Source organism: Stegostoma tigrinum, chromosome 17 (genome assembly GCF_030684315.1).
Source record: "Stegostoma tigrinum isolate sSteTig4 chromosome 17, sSteTig4.hap1, whole genome shotgun sequence".
Lineage (NCBI taxonomy): Eukaryota > Metazoa > Chordata > Chondrichthyes > Orectolobiformes > Stegostomatidae > Stegostoma > Stegostoma tigrinum.
In genome coordinates this window covers 24,056,446-24,076,166 of record NC_081370.1, presented here as the reverse complement: position 1 = coordinate 24,076,166, position 19,721 = coordinate 24,056,446, and the positions used below count along the sequence as shown (strand labels likewise).

Sequence of the window (19,721 nt, the reverse complement as noted above, 5' to 3'; positions counted from 1 at the left end):
GCAGGTGAACATCTGCTTGATGTGGAAAGTCTTCTTGGCGCCTGGGATGGGGGTGAGGGAGGAGGTATGGGGGCAAGTGTAACACTTCATGCGGTTGCAGGGGAAAGTGCCGGGTGTGGTGGGGTTGGAGGGGAGTGTGGAGCGGACAAGGGAGTTGCGGAGAGAGTGGTCCCTCCAGAAGGCAGACAAGGGTGGGGATGGAAAAGTGTATTTGGTGGTGGGGTCGGATTGCAGATGGCAGAAGTGTCGGAGGATGATGCGTTGTATCCGGAGGTTGGTGAGGTGGTATGTGAGGATGAGGGGGATTCCCTTTTGGTGGTTATTGTGGGGACGGCGTGTGAGGGATGAGTTGCGGGAAATGCGGGAGACACGGTCGAGGACGTTCTCGACCACCGAGGGAGAGAAGTTGCGGTCCTTGAAAAACGAGGACATCTGAGATGTACGGGAGTGGAATGCCTAATCCTGGGAGCAAATGCGGCAGAGGCGAAGGAATTCGGAATAGGGGATGGAATTTTTGCAGGAAGGTGGGTGGGAGGAGGTGTATTCTGGGTAGCTGTGGGAGTCGGTGGGCTTGAAATGTATATCGGTTTCTAGATGGTAGTCCGAGATGGAGACAGAGAGGTCCAGGAAGGTGAGGGATGTGTTGGAGATGGTCCAGGTGAACTTGAGGTTGGGGTAGAAGGTGTTGGTGAAGTGGATGAGCTGTTCGAACTCCTCATGGGAGCATGAGGTGGCGCCGATACATTCATCAATGTAACAGAGGAAGAGGTGGGGTTGGGGCTAGTGTAGTTGCGGAAGAGGGATTGTTCCACGTACCCTACAAAGAGGCAGGCATAGCTTGGGCCCGTGCAGGCACCCATGGCCTCCCCCTTTGTCTATAGGAAGTGGGAGGAATCGAAAGAGAAGCTGTTGAGGGTGAGGACGAGTTCGGCTAGGCGGGTGAGGGTGTCGGTGGAGGGGGACTGGTCGGGCCTGTGGGACCGGAAGAAGTGGAGATGTTTTAGGCCATCTGCATGGGGAATGCAGGTGTATAGGGACTGGATGTCCATAGTGAAAATGAGGTGTTGGGGACCGGGGAATTGGAAGTTCTAGAGGAGATGCAGGGCATGGGTGGTGTCACAGATGTGGGTAGGGACTTCCTGGACCAAGGGGGAGAAAATGGAGTCGAGATAGGTGGACATAAGTTCGTTGGGGCAGGAGCAGGCGTAGGCAATGGGTCGACCAGGGCAGGCAGGTTTGTGGATTTTGGTAAGGAGATAGAAGCGCGCAGTGCAGGGTTGGAGAAGAATGAGGTTGGAGGCTGTGACTGGGAGGTCCCCTGAGGTGATGAGGGTGTGGATGGTTTGGGAGATGATGGTTGTGGTGCTTGGGGGTGGGGTCGTGATCCAGGGGGGGCGGTAAGAGGAGGTGTCGGAGAGTTGACGTCTGGCCTCAGCGATGTAAAGGTCAGTGCGCCATACTACAGCTGCACCTCTCTTGTCTGCGGTTTTTATGGTGACGTCGGGTTTGGAGCGGAGGGCTGCACGTTTTGTGGGTGAGAGGGGTGGAGATGTTGAGGTTTATAACCTTTTGTAGGACCCTTCTTGATTCCTGATCACCATTTGCTTGGCTAGACAGACAACGCATTTCCCTTTTCCACACAGCTACCTCCTTCATGGGCCAGGCTAAAATATCAGAAGGTCAGTCCTCATCTTTGTATCCCTGCACTCCTCTCTCCCCGCACACACACACCCCCCCCCCCCCCCCCCCCCCCCGCCCCCTCGCCAACATCCGCTAAATCCTGAACAATAGCTCACGGGCAGTAAAGGAACCAGGTGATTTTAAATGCTCATCTGTTTTGTTTCTACTGGGGTCAAAGGATTAAAATCACACTTCTGTTTCACGATGTTTCTGTAGCAACTATTAACAGATTCAAACCAAATAAAAACCAAAAGAACTGTGGATGCTATGAATCAGGAACAACAACAGAAGTTGCTGGAAAAGTTCAGCAGGTCTGGCGGCATCTGTGAAGGAAAAGTCCGAGTTAATGTTTTGGGTCTGGTGACCCTTCCTCAGGACTAACAGATTCAGTGTAGCAGATGGCAGAAACTCTGCCATTGCACAAATTAATGTATGGCATATTCAGGGGCTAATCAGCAGTGGAGGCCTTGTGTTAAATCCATAAAATAAGGAAGAAATTACTTCATTTAAATGCAGTTATATTTATCTCAAAGGAGTTAAGTTTACAGTTATTCATTGTAGCTGTTTCAAACTCAGATTGCAAATATGTTTCTGTTTTCATTATTTTCAATCATCATTGCTGTATCTACGTCCATAATTCCCTTGAAGGGTCAGACACAGTGCACCAATAACCTTTCCACAGCAATGAATCTGTGCCGTTATGATTTGCCAAAAAATATACACAGAACTGCTTCTGGTACTCTCACACTCTGAGATCAGTTACTGTGAAATGTTGTGACCTACAGGGCCAGTGTGAGAGCTGCAAGATGCGCCAATTAAATTAGATTAGATTGCAGCTGGCATGATTTGTTTTAAGCATTTCAGCTACTGAGATCGTTTTTTTAATGTTGTGGGGAAACTTCAAAAGAGGAATCAAACCGATCACTAATGGTTTACTAAGCTACTATTGATATACTCTCTGATGAAGGGTCTAGGCCCGAAACGTCAGCTTTTGTGCTCCTGAGATGCTGCTTGGCCTGCTGTGTTCATCCAGCCTCACATTTTATTATATTGATATACGTATTAGTTTTAGGAAAATTGTATTTCTGATTATTGATTTCCATTGTACAGCATTACAGCTGCAATGAATGGCCTCTACATTCCTGTAGATGCACGATGAAGAATGCCCAGGGAGGCTCTGATCTCTGTTGCGATTCAGCTGTCTTCTACTGTCTGTGTGTGTGTGTGTGTGTGTGTGTGTGTGTGTGTGTGTGTGTGTGTGTGTGTCTGTCTGTCTGTCTGTGTCTGTCTGTCTGTTTGTCTTGACTTCAGTGTCTTCCATACCCAAATAATCTGTTGACACACACTCTGTAGATGTGCAGATGAAGAATGGCAACTTGGGTAAGGTGCTGTAGGTGATTTGGACTCTGTTGAGCAGAAAAAAAGTCTGAGCAGGATTTAAAGTTATCAGGAGTGGAGGAGTGTGCAAAATAATCTGAAACAAAAATGTTAATTGGTTCATTATCTATTTTGTTGGAAAAGTAAACAAACTTCTCTGGAGAGATTGAGAAGATGCATCAATGATTATATCTAATCAGATACTCATTTTCAACATGAGGTCAGAGAAATATAAACAAAATATAGATGAAATTAATGCAGCCAATAATTGTGGTAAGTGTGTGAAATTTAGGAAGTGGCCAGGCTGGAAAGAAAAACACACAAACAATGCCCTATTTATGACCCTCTGCATCCTTGTGGTTGTGCATGCTGTGCTAATAATCAAAATACAGAGTTCGTTGCTTTTACCTTTAATTCTCTGCTCTAAATAATAGGTCCAAGCCGTCGGTTCAAAAGAGTGGTTGAAACAATTCAGGTCCAGTTGTTAAGCACACATGACCAGCCTTCCGTTCAACAGTTGTCTGGTAAATATTATGTTTTCTCTCAAAATGAATAATATGCAAAATAGGTGCTGTCTTACATGTTCACAATAAGAATCCAAAGTGATTTTAATACTTATCTAATGGCATGCCTTATGTAAAACCTTTCCATGACATCTAAAAATCTCCGGGCTTTAATGTTTAGTTTGCTACTTTGTTAAATCAGCACATAATCGCCTTGTAATTTTTATGCCATTTTCAGAACTTGTCATGATTAGACTGTCTTATTATGTCAATTAATTCCCCATAACTGAATTTGATTACATTGCTATTGCACTTCAGACTGTTCGCTCATCACTCCATTTAAATAATGTGGGTTTCAAAGTTGCATCTAATGGGAGAGGAAGGCCTTTCTATGGAGTTGGGCATCATGTATAGACAAATAAGTTTTGTAAACTTCAGATACATCAAAAGCAAACAAAATTGGCTTTGCTCCTGGATTTTGTTTCTGTATTTAATTTATTATGAGACGAATTTTCTTCAAGTTTAAAATATTGTAGACTGGCATTTCCAAACCATAAATTATAAAAAAAATTGATGGGAAAAGTGAATGACGAGGAATTTCAGCAGCAGCAATTTTCAGCAATTTCCAAACTAGTGACTGTCTGGTTTATTTTAATTATGTATGCCAAAGCTTTTTTTTATTGTGTGGCCATTTCCATCATTCAATAGAAATGGCTATTTATCATGTTGACACGCTGAAACAATACATATTATATCCAAATGGACTGGTGCTTTAAAATGCTTTCTGTGGCGTTTCAAAGTGACCACTTAAAGGGCCAACTTGGCATGAAAAACAACTAAGATCTTTTGCAAGCACTGTGTACACAGTTATATGCTTTTGAAAGTCTCCTCTTTTGGAGAACAAATTTCAAACGTTAAGTTCTGCAGATGAAACAGGATTAGTGTTTTAGTACAACAACATTTCGTGGAAATCATTGCTATTGTTTCTGGTTGCTCTGCAAGGTTAAACCCGTGCATAAAGCTCTCCAAACAACAAATCTGAAAATTCTCATTAATCCTGGAGCAAATCTAATTATCCTTTGCTGGAAATCTGGTGCTTACACTTGCAAACCAAGGACACACTACCAGCTTTATTTGCACCTTGATGGTCCAAAGCAATTTTTCAATTTAAGTGATTAGGAAACAAAATGCTCCCACTATATTTGCAGGTGTTTTTACAGCACTTTCTGTTTTTGTTTTGTGCAAATATGTAAAGATGTATTTCCTAATAGTAAATTCTGCTCTTAAGAGAGCAAAAGTGATGAAAAAAATGAATTAATGACAAAATAATATTGCTTTTTACCATCTATTTTTGTAAAACATATTTGAAATGTACAAAATTTTTATTTCTGTTTGGAACCTGTGAGAGAATAGTGTTGAACGCTGCTTCTAAATGGAAACTATAGTCAAACCTTAGCTCATTTGAATGTATCTGCCTCATGCTATTTAAGCGCGATTTCCCTCTGAAGACCTGGGTAGCATTAACAGTATTTAATCAGAATAATCTAAAGCTTCCAGTGCTGTTCGTTTCTATCCTTGTGTAATGGCGACCCTGTAGCCTCATGATATTTGTGCATAGTCAACCTATTCCACATTTTCAGCTTTTCTCATAATTCATTTTCATGTCGTCTTGTTCTCTCAATTTTGTGTACTCACTGGATTGTGTAATCTCATCATTCTTGCAACTACCATCCTTAGGAAGAATGAATTGTTTCAATTTAAGAAGATCTGCCATTCAACAGATACAGCTCAAATGGGGCCATGCCCACAAAGAAATAGCTTAGGGCATTATTTTTCAAAAATCTTAGTTGTGACCTAGTGTGACTTATCTGTCTACATCTTGATGTCTTAGATTATTGGTTTATGCAGTAAAGAAACATCTACCTTTCTCCTCCTGTAATCCAGCACCTTCTCACTGTATGCAGCTGCTGACTGGCAGACTTTCAAAATGTGGTAAGAAATCCCCCCACCCTGCCCACACACACCCCTCGCCAATCACTCTTACCCCATGGAGAGCACTGTGCTATGACTTTTTAAGTTTTGGATTGCCTTTCAATTCACTTTGAGCCCACGCGTCTGACCACATTTTAGTTCCTTCTGTTGCTGGTGCTGCATGTTGCAATAATTAGCCCAACGTTATACAGCAGTCGCTAGGTGACTTTGCCTGCCAGATAGGCTTGTGGTGCGTTGAGATGCCTTACTGCTTTTTATTTTGGCAGTGAATGGTAATACCGCAGCTTTAAGTCTTTTGAAGTTGAGCCTTGATTACTTGATTATTACTGCCTTTCTTATCGACCAACTGCTCACTGAGCTAATGTGCAGCAATTGCTGTTGCTTTGCTTATATTCCAATGCACATAATGCTAAATGGACAGGAAAATACATTTAACATCCCCCACTGAATTGTGCATGATGACACAAAGACAAAAGTGCATTTTATTTTTACACTTTCTGCTAGAGTATATCCTACCAAATCCCCTCTCTTTGTATTTTATGTGTGTACATTTTTTTTCCTAAAATCATTGCTTTTATAAATTACTTATCGAAATGTTGCTGTTTTATATTGTTTTCATAAATCTGGTCTCCTTGTACAAATGCCTTTGAAATTATTGGAGTAGTTTAACTTTGAAGACTGGAGTAGTGTTACATTCAGTGCAGTGAACCATTGAAGTTGTCTCCTGTCTTGTGCATGAATTGTAATCAATTTTTCATGGTGTCTGTACTTGAGCTTCCCTAATGACGCAGTTCTGAAATGCACTGTTCAGTCTTGAACTCAGCCATGCAAATCAAGAAGGACTAGGCTCGATTACATTGATGCTGAAATTGCAGTTTTTGGATGGAATGGTAACGCAATCCTAAAATCTCTCTCAATGTCACTAAACTGAGGAAAAGTAACCTTTCCTAATTTGTGTCAAGTGATGCCAGCTGTTAATTGTTTTGAGTGTGGGCAAGCGTTGAGAGCAGAAGCTGCTTTGACATTCTCCCATGTTGAATTGCTTGCCAACACTTATACTTTAAGTCCACATTGCAAAGGATGGAAACTTGAGCAAGATTCCAGAGGACTGCTAGTGCAACCATATTTCTGCAGAAAGTCAGTGCATGCAGGACAACAATGGGAATGGGGGTCCCTCCATTGTAAATATAAAATATAACAACCTAAATGGGAAAATAGGGTCGGAACTCTCTTAGATTCTTTTGGACATATTTTTAATTTTGGGAAAATTACCTCTGAATGGAAGAAAACCTGATAGCTGAGTTCACTTAAAATGTTTCCTGATAGAATTAGGTTCTTGCTGAGGCGTGATTAACAAGTGGCAAAGTGGAAGAGATGTCTTGTAGTTGCATATCTTGTATCTGCACATTGGCAAGGTAACCATCTCCCAGAGGGGAGGTGCTCAGGGAGCTCAAGTGACATAATTATGGTCAATTTGCAAGTAACCCCTCAAGAGTGGATTTCTACAAATCTCAGTGCCATTCATGATTTCACAATTGCAAAATAGGTCATTTGGTGTGACAGCATGTGTTTATGTTCCAAATCAACCTACTCCCAACCCATGCCTTCATCTCGCCCAGTCGATATATTTGTATTGGTCAACTAGATTTGCATGAAATGACATTGAAAAAATTAATATTTTTGTAACAAATTGTAACATAACTTCAAGCCAAACATGCAGGTTCCTAAAACATCGAACAGTGCGGCGCAGCCTTTACATGCAGACAGATTGGAGGATCCCTACTATATTTGTTACTAGATTTACAAAGTGGCATTGCAGAAAAATGTTTTCTGTCCTCAAAATATTTAAGTTTGTCAGAGATGACGTATGTTAGAACGCAAATTGTACAATTTCAAAATACTTCAACGAGATTAATAACCAATGGTAGTTCAGAACAGAATAGCCTCAGCTAGGCAAGATGTTAAGAAAAGATCTCTGATCCTGTACCTTCCTATATTGAGATTTCACGGTTTTTAATGGCATACTGTTTTATTTCCTTGTGCAAGTAGAATTCTATTCGTGTGACCTTTATCAAAATCACCATTAAAGTTCTCATAATTTTTAAAAAAATAATAATTAATAGGAATCAACAGAAATCTACGTAAACCAAAGGAAAATATATATTCTCACCTGGCAGCAATCATAACTTTGTAATTTCCAGTAAAGATTTAGTATTAAAACTGCATATGTACCCCACTACCTTCACAACTTAAACAGTTGCAACCTTAATCTTCAAGTTCGAAAAATTGGTCCACCAGTAAATTAATCAGATTTCCTACTATAGCCAAGCGTAAAACAAATACAGATAAATCAGTCGGGGCCTGGGGTAACTGTGAATACACATCATATATTCCTTCATTAAGCATGAAAATTAAAGTTTCAAACCATCTAACTATCACTCATGCACATTAGGCACAGGGGGTTTAAGAGCCTGAATTATGAAAACTTTTCAATTTTTAATATGGCTTACACTGATGCCATTAAAATGCATTAAAAGAAAATGTAGAGCTGGACTCAGTGAGGATAAGTACATCGAAATTACAATGAAGCACCAAGCAAAGTCACATTGTTTTGTACTGCACTTAAAATTTTGGACAGGATATTATCCCATTGTGATCCAGCATAATTGCAGGAAATGCCAAAGCACATTTACTGCTCCTCTAAACATACCCATTACAAAGGGCTAAGACCCATTCAAGTGTAGGAAACAATAGGCAGGCCTAACATAATAAGCATTTGTACATGAGTTTTCTCAGTCTTTTAGATGAAGTACTTTCTTCGCATCCAATCTACATATGCTTCTGAGTGCAAATAAACAGGGGATTCCATCCTTTGTTTTTAAAGTCTTGAAGCAGAATACTGTTGTTTGAGTTTGCAGCCCTGCTTCTTTGGTGATAGCGATCACAATTCTGTTACGTTTACTTTAGTGATGGAAAGGGACAGGTGTATACCACTGGGCAAGATTTATAGCTGGGGGAAAGGCAATTACAATGAGATTAGGCAAGATTTAGGGAGCATAGGATGGGGAAGGAAACTGCAGGCGATGGGCCCATTAGAAATGTGGAGCTTATTCAAGGAAAAGCTCCTGTGTGTCCTAGATAAGTATGTACCTGTCCGGCAAGGAGGAAGCTGTAGAGCGCGGGAGCCGTGGTTAACGAAGGAGGTGGAATCTCTGGTCAAGAGGAAGAAGAAGGCTTATGTTAGGATGAGATGTGAAGGCTCAGTTAGGGCGCTTGAGGGCTACGAGGTAGCCAGGAAAGACCTAAGGAGAGCTCAGAAGAGCCAGGAGGAGACATGAGAAGTTGTTGGCGATTAGGATCAGGGTAAACCCTAAGGCTTTCTATAGGTATTTAAAGAATAAAAGAATGACGCAAGTAAGATTAAGGCCGGTCAAGGATAGTAGTGGTAAGTTGTGTGTGGAGTCAGATGAGATAGGGGAAGCTCTAAATGAATATTTTTCAACAGTATTCACTCTAGAAAACGACAATGTTGTTGAGGAGAATACTGAGATACAGGCTACTAGACTAGGTAGGATTGAGGTTCACAAGGAAGAGGTATTAGAAATCCTACAGAGGGTGAAGATAGATAAGTCCCCTGGGCTAGATGGGATTTATCCTAGGATCCTCTGGGAAACCAGGGAGGAGATTGCCGAGCCTTTGGCATTGATGTTTAACTCGTCATTGTCTACAGGAATAGTGCCAGATGACTGGAGGATAGCAAATGTGGTTCCCCTGTTCTAGAAGGGGAGTAGAGACAACCCTGGTAATTATAGACCAGTGAGCCTTACCTCAGTTGTTGGTAAAGTGTTGGAAAAGGTTATAAGGGATAGGATTTATAATCATCTAGAAAGGAATAAATTGACTAGGGATAGTCAGCACGGCTTTGTGAAGGGAAGGTCATGCCTCACAAACCTTATTGAGTTCTTTGAGAACGTGACCAAACAGGTAGATGAGAGTAAACCGGTTGATGTGGTGTATATGGATTTCAGCAAGGCGTTCGATAAGGTTCCCCACAGTAAGCTATTGTACAAAATGCGGAGGAATGGAATTGTGGGAGATATAGCAGCTTGGGTCGGAAATTGGCTTGCTGAAAGAAGACAGAGTGTGGTAGTTGATGGGAAATGTTCATCCTGGAGACCAGTTACTAGTGGTGTACCGCAAGGGTCGGTGTTGGGTCCACTGCTATTTGTCATTTTTATAAATGACCTGGATGAGGGCGTAGAAGGATGGGTTAGTAAATTTGCAGACGACACTAAGGTCGGTGGAGTTGTGGAAAGTGACGAAGGATGCTGTAGGTTGCAGAGAGACATAGATAAGCTGCAGAGCTGGGCTGACAGGTGGCAAATGGAGTTTAATGTGGACAAGTGTGAGTTGATGCACTTTGGTAGGAGTAACCGGAAGGCCAAGTACTGGGCTAATGGTAAGATTCTTGGTAGTGTAGATGAACAGAGAGATGTCGGTGTCCATGTACACAGATCCTTGAAAGTTGCCACCCAGGTTGACGGCTGTTAAGAAGGCATACAGTGTTTTAGCTTTTATTAATAGAGGGATCGAGTTCCGGAACCAAGAGGTTATGGTGAAGCTGTACCAAACTCTGGTTCGGCCGCACTTGGAGTATTGTGTACACTTCTGGTCACGGCATTATAAGAAGGATGTGGAAGCTTTGGAGAGGGTGCAGAGGAGATTTACTAGGATGTTGCCTGGTATGGAGGGAAGGTCTTACGAGGAAGGGCTGAGGGAATTGAGGCTGTTTTTGTTAGAGAGAAGAAGGTTGAGAGATGACTTAATTGAAACATATAAAATAATCAGAGGGTTAGATAGGGTGGATAGGGAGAGCCTTTTTCCAAGGATGGTGACAGCGAACACGAGGGGGCATAGCTTTAAATTGAGGGGTGAAAGATATAGGACAGATGTCAGAGGTGGTTTCTTTACTCAGAGAGTAGTAAGGGAATGGAACGCTTTGCCTGCAATGGTAGTAGATTCGCCAAGTTTAGGTACATTTAAGTCGTCATTGGATAAGCATATGGATGTACATGGAATAGTGTAGGTTAGATGAGCTTTAGATCGGTATGACAGGTTGGTACAACATGGAGGGCCAAAGGGCCTATACTGTGCTGTAATGTTCTATGTTCTATGTTCTGCTGTCCCTTTGGATCAAGGATGACGTGCTTCCTGTCTGGTTCAATGTGTTCTCACATGATCGGTTATTCCAGTGCATGATCTGCCTTGTAGGTAGCTAGTGCTTGAAGGATTGAATTGGTAGGGTTTTTGGAGGTTTGTGTGCCCCTCTGATCCCTCAGTTTCACCTCTGTACATTCTCAATAAAGTCTCTTGACGTGACCAACTTCCCGAAACGAGCCCCTCCCCGCTTTATTGGTCAGTTCACAAGATAGAATCTCCCATCACTCGGTAGGTATGGTTGTCCTCTTCAGAAAAACTTTGACGGCATCCAGAAACTTTTCCAATGCCCTCCTGGAAGTCTATAGCCATGGCTAAATTTCAGTTCGAGCAATTATGTCAGCAGCCTGTTGCCAGGCATATGAGCAGAAATGTCCCACATATTGGTGTCTCCAGCACCTCGATACTGGGTAAGATGACTTGTTGGACTACCTTTCTTCCCATTAGATTTCCAAAATCTTGTGAAACTGGGGTTGTTGCCTTAAGGTACCTGCTGTAGATTTTCCAAGTCAGTAGTAGCACAAAGGTTACATATAACCAGTAAAAAAAATTACTTTAGTCTCGGGTTTCAGATCTTTATCTCGGATACTGTTGTCTCAGTTGCCTGAAGGCTAAGCTGATGCTTGGGAGGCATTAACTAAGTTTGTCATCCATCAATCGGGGGCTCTCAAGATGCAGAAGCTACTCCATATTTTTCAGGATTCAGCCATTGAGCATAACTGATGGCGGGGAGTGTTTTGCTGCAGGAATGGGTTGAAAGAGAATGTTAGTTTTCCAGTTATTTAAGGTAAGGCTGATTTTCCCAGATGCTTTGGAGAAGCAGTCAGTAATGGAACTCAGTTTTGAGTGTGTGTAAGCTCTAGCTTCATATTTTTACCAAAGGCCTACAACTGAGCTAGGTGTAGGGTGGACACTCCCATACCCTCTTTGTCAGCATGGAGTGGGTGAGGATGGTGACAAGTTTCTGAGGGCTGGCCACATCTGAGGAGGATGCTCCAATAGCCTTTGCAATTGACTTAAAACACCATGCAGTGCGCTTGATGCTGTTCTTTACAATCATATTGAGTTTGCTGTGCATTGAGATCATGTCTATGGTGCCTCTTAATTGGAAACCACACTGCTAAACTGGGAGGAAGTCTACTCTATGGTAAATAACAGGGGAAGTCCTCAGTAGTTACCATAGTTGGACTTGTCTCCCTTCTTGATTGTAGTCATGAACTTTGCGTTCTCGAAGTCTCCTAGCCTATGATCAACTTTCCAGATGAAGGACAAGCGATTGTCCAGTCACGTTAGGAATGTAATTCCACTGCATTTCAGAATTTCATCTTGTACTCCTTCTGAATCAGAGGCTTCTTTGTTTTTAAGCTGGCTTTTTCAACTTCACTCAAGACCAGGATGGCATTGAGACCAAGCTCGTCAGACCTTTCCGAGGAATGGAGTTGAGGGCATTTGAATCTTGATCCAGAAGTTCTTTAAGATGTACTGTTCAACAGGCACTGACCACCTCCCCATTTTGCATGAGCTCCCCTCCATGTTTGGCAGTCATCCTGGTGTACTCTGTGCACTTAGGTGAGAGATCTGAAGAAACTGCACATCATTTGTGTCCAAGAGTTATTGGATATCCTGTACTCTCTCTTTCCACCATTTGTTCTTCTTATCACAGGTTCTGTACTCTACCACAGCCTCCACCCACCAGTAGAAATGCTGCTTTTCTCTTGAGCTGTGGTGAACTTTCCAGTCAATGAAAACTTTGGAACAATGTTCAGCTTCGACCTGTAATCTCTTGCTGTTTTCATCAAACTAGTCACAATGTTTGCTGGTAGAGAGACAAAGGATCTGTTGCAGATGCCAGTTATGGTAGAGTTCAGGTTGACCAGGCTCATTGGGCATGCCATAACTCCTGGTGACTGGAAATGAAAGGTTAGCACTCCATGTACTTGCACAAGTGATGTGGAAGTCTACTCTGTCCCATGCTGAAACAATGACCTAGTCAAGGTAATGCCAATGTTTGGACCATGGATGTTGCCATGAGCTTGTCTCACTTGCATTACAAGATGTTGGTTATAACAAGGTCATATTCGAGACATTTTTCAAGAGAAGGACTTTATTGAAGTCTGCTTTCTCTATTTCTTGCTTGCCAATTGCTCCCTTCAGAAATTTGCATCCTTCCACACTTTGTGTTGAAATCTCAGATGAGGATCAGTTTGTTGCCTGATGGAAATTGGGCTAGAATTTGCTTAATGTCATTATACAGCCCATCCTTCGTCTCTTCTGCTCCCTCAAAGGTAGGAGGATATGCATGATGATGATAGCATGCTGACTGCTCAGTAGTTCCTCCAGCGGTTATATGATGCTCACTCCTCTGCAGGGAGAGGCACCGAGGAACCTGAAAACTGAATTTTGCTGAGGAATCATTACTAAATGGAGGTGTTGATCTTCTGCTAGAAACCCCACTCCCCCATGTCTCATTTGGGACTGCAGCATTGATGTCGAACTACGTTGGCAGTACAGGGCTCAGAATACGTCACTACCGTTGTTCATAATGGTCCTGACATCCCAGTCCCAGACTTCATTTGAACAAGTGGAAGATGTCTGTGTGAGACTTTTTACCATGTGATTGCACACTGACTACTGGGTGATCTCTGCAAAACAGAGCCCTGGTCCAGTGGTAGTGGCATTCCAAAATGTTCAATTGTATTCACTTCATTCCAATGGGATTTTGATATTTCAATACAGAAGATCAATGCAAAGCTGTACACATATGAAGACCGCAATTGACACATTCCATTTGTGGCTCGGGATAATAGTGACTATTAAGTGTGACCACACAACCAGTCTAGACTCTTCCAGTTACCAGTTCATCATTTCAACATTACAGAAAAGGAATGGTCAATTTATTTTCATGTCTGCAAATTTTTCAATCAAGTATTTGTTTGATGTTTGAATTAAGGGGCAGAGTGAAGTAAACAAATAATATTCTTGTAGCGAGTTTTAACCAGATGCTGAGAAAATAAACTTGGACTTTTTCTATGTAATGAATTCTCAGTTTTAGCTGAGCTGTGCGTAATCAGGAGAGGCTAGGAAGCAGATGTAAGATATATTTTTGCATAGGGATGTTACGTGAATGTTGCCTTTTCTGTCGTAGGATTTGCATCTTGAGGTTGACTGTCAAATTAGTCTGACTTAGTGCGAAAATTCTTATGCAGAGCAATGAAACTGTGTCCTGATTTACCTGCTCTCTCGACACTGTAGTGGTAGAAAATACGCCAGCAGAATAGAAACAATGGCTCTCATGACATTGCAGTGGTATAAATTTGAGTCTCCATTAACAGGCAAATTAATTTACCTTTGCGGTGGGTTTGTGCACCTGCACTCAAGCAAAGCAGGCTACACGAGTGATATTCCAGAGGACTCCCCCAGTTTGGATAGCTTTACACAAATACAGTCACAATCATTAAAAAATATGGCAAATGGAGAAAAAGAATCTCCCCTGAAAACTAGTCCCATACACTTCTGTAAAAGTATAAAATTCAAGCTAAAATCAAGTTTAAGCCCTCATTGAAAGGGCTCCAGTTGGCTAAGCAGTAATTGTTCACTGAATGTCACACTGCATTAAAATCATAACGATTCTACCTTTTAGTCATTCCTTCTGTGCCAAGCTGGTCGATCTCTGCTTGCACCATAACTGGCATTAAAATTGCCACCAAGGTATATTTTCCTGACATGTGGTCAATAACTTTTGGGAAATATATGAGTCTAGATACCAAGTGAGTATATGATTAGGCTCCACTGTGATATTTGTAATGATCAAATAGGCTGTTGACACTCAATGTCTATCGCCAAACATGCAGCATGGGTTTATAAGCAGTAGCTAGCTTGCTCATTTCTTCAGGAGAAGAAATGTGATGGAGAAAGTTAGGGACAAATTGAATGCAAAGTGAAAGCATCTGGGCTACATCAAACTGTAGCACATTTTACAATATTATTTCTGCTTGGAATGTATCATTCAGCATATCACAGAATAAGACCAGAACCTGCACCTGAAAATTCCCCATGACAACACCGCCATCTTATTAACTGGTAAAAGAAAACTTTAGAAACAAAGCTGCTAACAGATCAACAGTAAAACAATAGTCTAATGTTATAGGGATCCATCCTTCATCAGAATACTTCCTCCACCACTATTCGCTGTTATGTAGTCTTTTAGGATTTTGTAGGATTTTTCTATTTTTATTTAATTTTCAGCATTTGCAGTCTGTTTTATTTCTCACTTTTAAACTTAACCGCTGTAAAGAAAGGCTTAAATGTTTGCCTTCATAAGGTGCAAAATGCATCACATTTGATCGAGTCAGTTGCAATAGTTCTATTTTTAATATATTTTTATTTTTACAGTTTATATTTTTGTGTACATTTTATATGTAGAGACTTGCATTTATAACATTCATTTAACTTATCCCTTCACTTATGAGGTCTGATTGTAAAATTATTTCTACAAAGAAAATTTCTACTGACTAATCTGGCATAGGGTTTGGGTCATCTCAAGTCAATTCTTATCAAAAGATTTCATAGAATTGTCCCCAATTTTCTGAAAATGCATGGATGGCCAGAACACACATTGAAAAATAATCACACTGGATTAAGGTTAAGATTCAGACACAAAGTAATGAGGCAGTTGAAGGGATTTTACTGTGTGCTTCTGCTATAGCACATTTGCTTACTGTGTCTGCCCAGATTGGAAAAAAAAGTTATCTTAAATTATCCAGCATCAAAACATTTTGACTTGAACAACAAAAAATATGAAAAAAAGATGAAAAATAAAGAATATGATTAATTAATACTCTACAGTCTCTTGTAAAAGCAAAACTTTAAAATTAACAAATGGATTATGCTACCTTTATGCAAAAGTGGTATATTTCTCCTGCCCAAAACTTGAGTCACCTGAGAAATGTCATCTTCACACATCATGCATGTGCATGACACTGGGTCTCACGACTGAGCCTACCTGCCTTATGAGACTGACAGTTGATAGCAAGTATGAATGTGCAAGGAAAAGACATGGAGATTGCTGTCTGAAGGCTGGAAGAAAAATAACTGTCGAGTAAAAGTGTTCCTACACACCGTCCTAATCTTTAGGGTTTAAGGTTTAGAAGCATTGAAAACCAGCCAGTTATTGTATCTGGTTCCTCTTGTCAGTAGCATGAGCCAGTTAGTGTCATGTCTTGTAAATTATTTATGCGCAGGATTAAAGTTTTCCATAAATAAAGCCTGCTATATTTATAAAATTTGAAGGCAGTTGGTATCACAAAATAAAAATGTTTTGCTGTTAAGTGCTTCAGTCAATCTTAATTATATTACAAGGTTTAAATTTCCTGTAACTTCATGTTAAATACTGATAAAGACTGAAATGAAGACCATTGTATCTGCTGCTTAACAGGGGATAAGAATAAATTGGAAGGTTGTCCTACTTGGTTCATTATCCATAATTTATGTGTTCACGCACAGCTCCACATTTTATCTCTTCTCTGCAGCAGTTAGTATTACCTGTTTGCTTAAGGTTTACAGGGCCTACACACCAGTTGTGCAGATTCCATGAAATTGGAGAAGTTCCATGAAATTATCTCCGAAAATCACTGTAAAATTAAAGGAGGTGTGCTACTAAAATGACTGACTTTGTTGTTGAGACTTCATTTAATGCACATTTACGATAACATATGTACTCAGGTTTGTCACAAATGCACTCTGCATGTGACCATGCTGACTAAATGTCACTGGGATTTCCTTTTTGATTCCAGACAAATAAATTTAATAAGTCAGCTACAGAGTCCAAGGACACTCCTCTTCACATACAAATGCTTCTAATACACCAGCAGCACCAGAAAATAATCAAAACTTTGCACATGAATCAAAACTCTTATTGCAAGAAGAAAATCTGACCTCTACTTACAGCCTTTGTTTAACTAAGCCAGAATATACATTTAAGTACTGTATGCAAGTTATGTGGTTGATATGCACAGAGCCCTCACATTTTTCTTTTTGCACTTTATAAATGCAATATATAATTTGACCAAAAGACCTTGCAAAAAACACACATTATACAGACTGACAACGTGTTACAGCTTTAGTAATATCAGCAAGATGTTCATTATAATTCTTGGCCTGTTTTTCTGTTTAAAATGTAAGCAGTAGTCACTTAACAAATGGCCGTTTTTCTCCACTCAGTGTGCATGTATTTACCCTCACCTGCCTAGTCATTAAAGATAAGTGTATCACAATAATAATCATAATTGCTGTGAAGTTCTGGAATATGATACACATTATATTCCACCCCCCCCCCCCGTCAAAATGTAGCTAAACATTAATGAGCCTCAGTCGACATACAGGATTGTTAGACAACATAGGGTTTTTCATCCGCAGGCAATCTATCTTATTACTTGAAGGGTGAGATCAGTGTTTAGGCATTATGCAGAGAAAGCTCTGGAGCAATATTAATTTTCAGTTATTAAAGGAAAATTAGTTTAGTGTTTAATGATTTACGATTCCATATTTTTTCTGTACCATATTGGAATTAATTTAGTTAGCCCATTTGGCTATTTATTCATGAAATATTGTAATTGTGACTAATTTTCTGTTCAGAGATGCTGCTTCCAGATTATAAAATGCTTCAGGCAAATGGGACAGTGTGTGAATTTAATGATAAGTGAAGGCAGCGGAGGTTGCTTGGGAGCTTCTTTTACCTCAACCTTTGAGAAGCTGCTCACTTTCACCTTCATTATTAATGTATTATACAAGGCAGTAACAGAAAGTTGTAATTCTCGCTAAGGTTCAGACCAGCAAAACAGATTTATGGGCTAGTGTGGGTTTTCTGTGGAGTGGAAAGAGACTGCCTGAGTAGTTCAGCTAAAGAAACAATGATTGAGTGACTGGGAAATCCAGCAGTGCCTACAGTTTAAAATCCCTCCTGTTCCAGCATAAGCTGATTTATAATAAGGTCACTGAAGGGACTGTATGATTGGCAATAATGGTTAATATGTAGGAAATTCATCTTCTCCATATAAGCTGAAGCATAAAACAAGTCCATTTTGGAGAATATTTTACTTTCTGACCAAATAATTTTAACGTTCTATCAGTAATTGATTATTCACATTCTCAGCTTCTAATCTTTGACAGGAGCATATAGTTGGCAATAAAATATAATGACTGTCAATTCTAGTCTCTTAAACATCCCCAATTCTCATGACTTTGGTACTGGTAGCCGTGCCTTTAACCACCTTGGTTCTAAGCTCTGGAATTCCCTCATTAAAACCCTCTGCCTCTCTATCTTGCTCTTCCCTTTTAAGAAATTCCTTAAAACCTTTTGAGTCATCCGTCTCAAATTCCACAAGCATGACTTTGTGCAAGATTTTATTTAATAAAGCAACTTGTGACAGTTGTGTACAAATACAGCAACCTGATCAGAAGTTTGGGCAATGAAGCTTTACGTTGGATTTGTGCCCATTTTTGCACCTGCTCTATTTTTTTGTCGCATATCCAACCGCCACATCTGTTTTTGAGCGATTCTTTGCAAATGGTGCCCATTATGCACTTATTTGTTTTTGCAAATTCCACCTCATCAGTTCTGTTTCATTTTTCATCTGTTTAAAACAAATAATCAGGGTTGGTGGGCACCCTAGGCAATTGAAAACAGTACTTAAGAGCGCAGCATCAAGTCGAAAGACACCAGTATCTCAGACATCTTTTTGTTTTGTTGCCCCGGTCTAATTTTTCTTCCTGTCATTGTCTGTCAGTCTGCACCTTTTTCTCCATATTGTTTCAGTCCTCGGAGTTGGGATTTTCCACTCATGCCCACACGCGAGCAGATTTGGAGGTGGGGGCGGCCTTGGACCTACTGAAGCACTTAAATAGCCATTTAAGCTAAAGTCCGGGTTGGAAGTTGGAGAAGCTTCTTTTCGGGTCCCTTATGCCCATCAGAGGCAACTGCTGATCTCATCTTTTCCTCAACTCCACTTGCCGACCTATTTCCTGGTACATTTTAACCCATAGCTAATTATAGATCTGGCTATGTCCTCCTGAAATAATTTTCTCTTCCAGCATCCACTACGCTCTGGGCTAGTGAATTCCATGACACTCAACCTTTGAAAGAAATAATTCCTCCTCTTTTTTGTTTTAAACCTTCCACCTCTCAGCCTAAAACTATGACCACTCACTTTTGTGCACAGAGAGGTGTTGTCAGCAGACTTTTAACAATGAGCAGTTCTTTGGACAAAGAGAAACAGAAGTATATCATAAACTCACAGCTGAAATATGCTTTTTTTTACCACGCCATTTTGTCAGTTCTATGTTGACATTATTTGAAGTGTTTCTTCCTCATTAAGGGAACAAGATTAGGGGTTTGATAAAATACTGCTTGTCACAGCTCTCTCTCTCTCTCTCTCTCTCTCTCTCTGTCTCTCTCTCTGTCTCTGTCTCTCTCAAATGTTATGGATTGGTATGTCCTTGCAGAAGAATACAAGAAGTGTAGAGTGCTTTTCGCTGCCGTGACATGAAGTAAAATCCTGCATTCAGCGTACAGCTGCTAGTGGATATGATGACAAATGTATTCATTAAGCAGCTATATTCAATGCAAAGTGAATTCATGAAAGGATGATAAAAATTAAGGTTAAAATGCTCAACAGAAAATGAACAATGGTACAAAGTTTAGTTGGAATGTGAAAAAATTCAAGAGGGCTAAAAAAGGAGTGTAAAAATATAGTAGGTAGCATGAAGGGTGATGATCTGAAAATAGGAATATTTATGAAAAGGAGAGGACCACACAGATACAAAGGTAGAAATTCACTTGTAAATAATGAAGGCTAAGGTGGAAAAATCAAGTAAATATTCTGAGGTTTTACAGACATCGATGAAAATGAGAACAGAGTGGTGCTAGAGAAGACTGCTAAACAGTTGTTAGAAGCA

The 19,721-nt window shown here is 40.6% G+C and overlaps 1 protein-coding gene across 1 annotated transcript in view; it reads left to right on the top strand.

Moving 5' to 3' along the window:
- LOC125459494 (serine/threonine-protein kinase BRSK2-like) overlaps window positions 1–19,721 on the top strand; it is an 865,025-nt gene that overhangs the window by 812,456 nt on the left and 32,848 nt on the right. Inside the window, 1 exon segment of the mRNA XM_059652027.1 lies at window positions 3,492–3,581. Within this exon segment, the coding sequence (XP_059508010.1) occupies window positions 3,492–3,581 (90 nt within the window).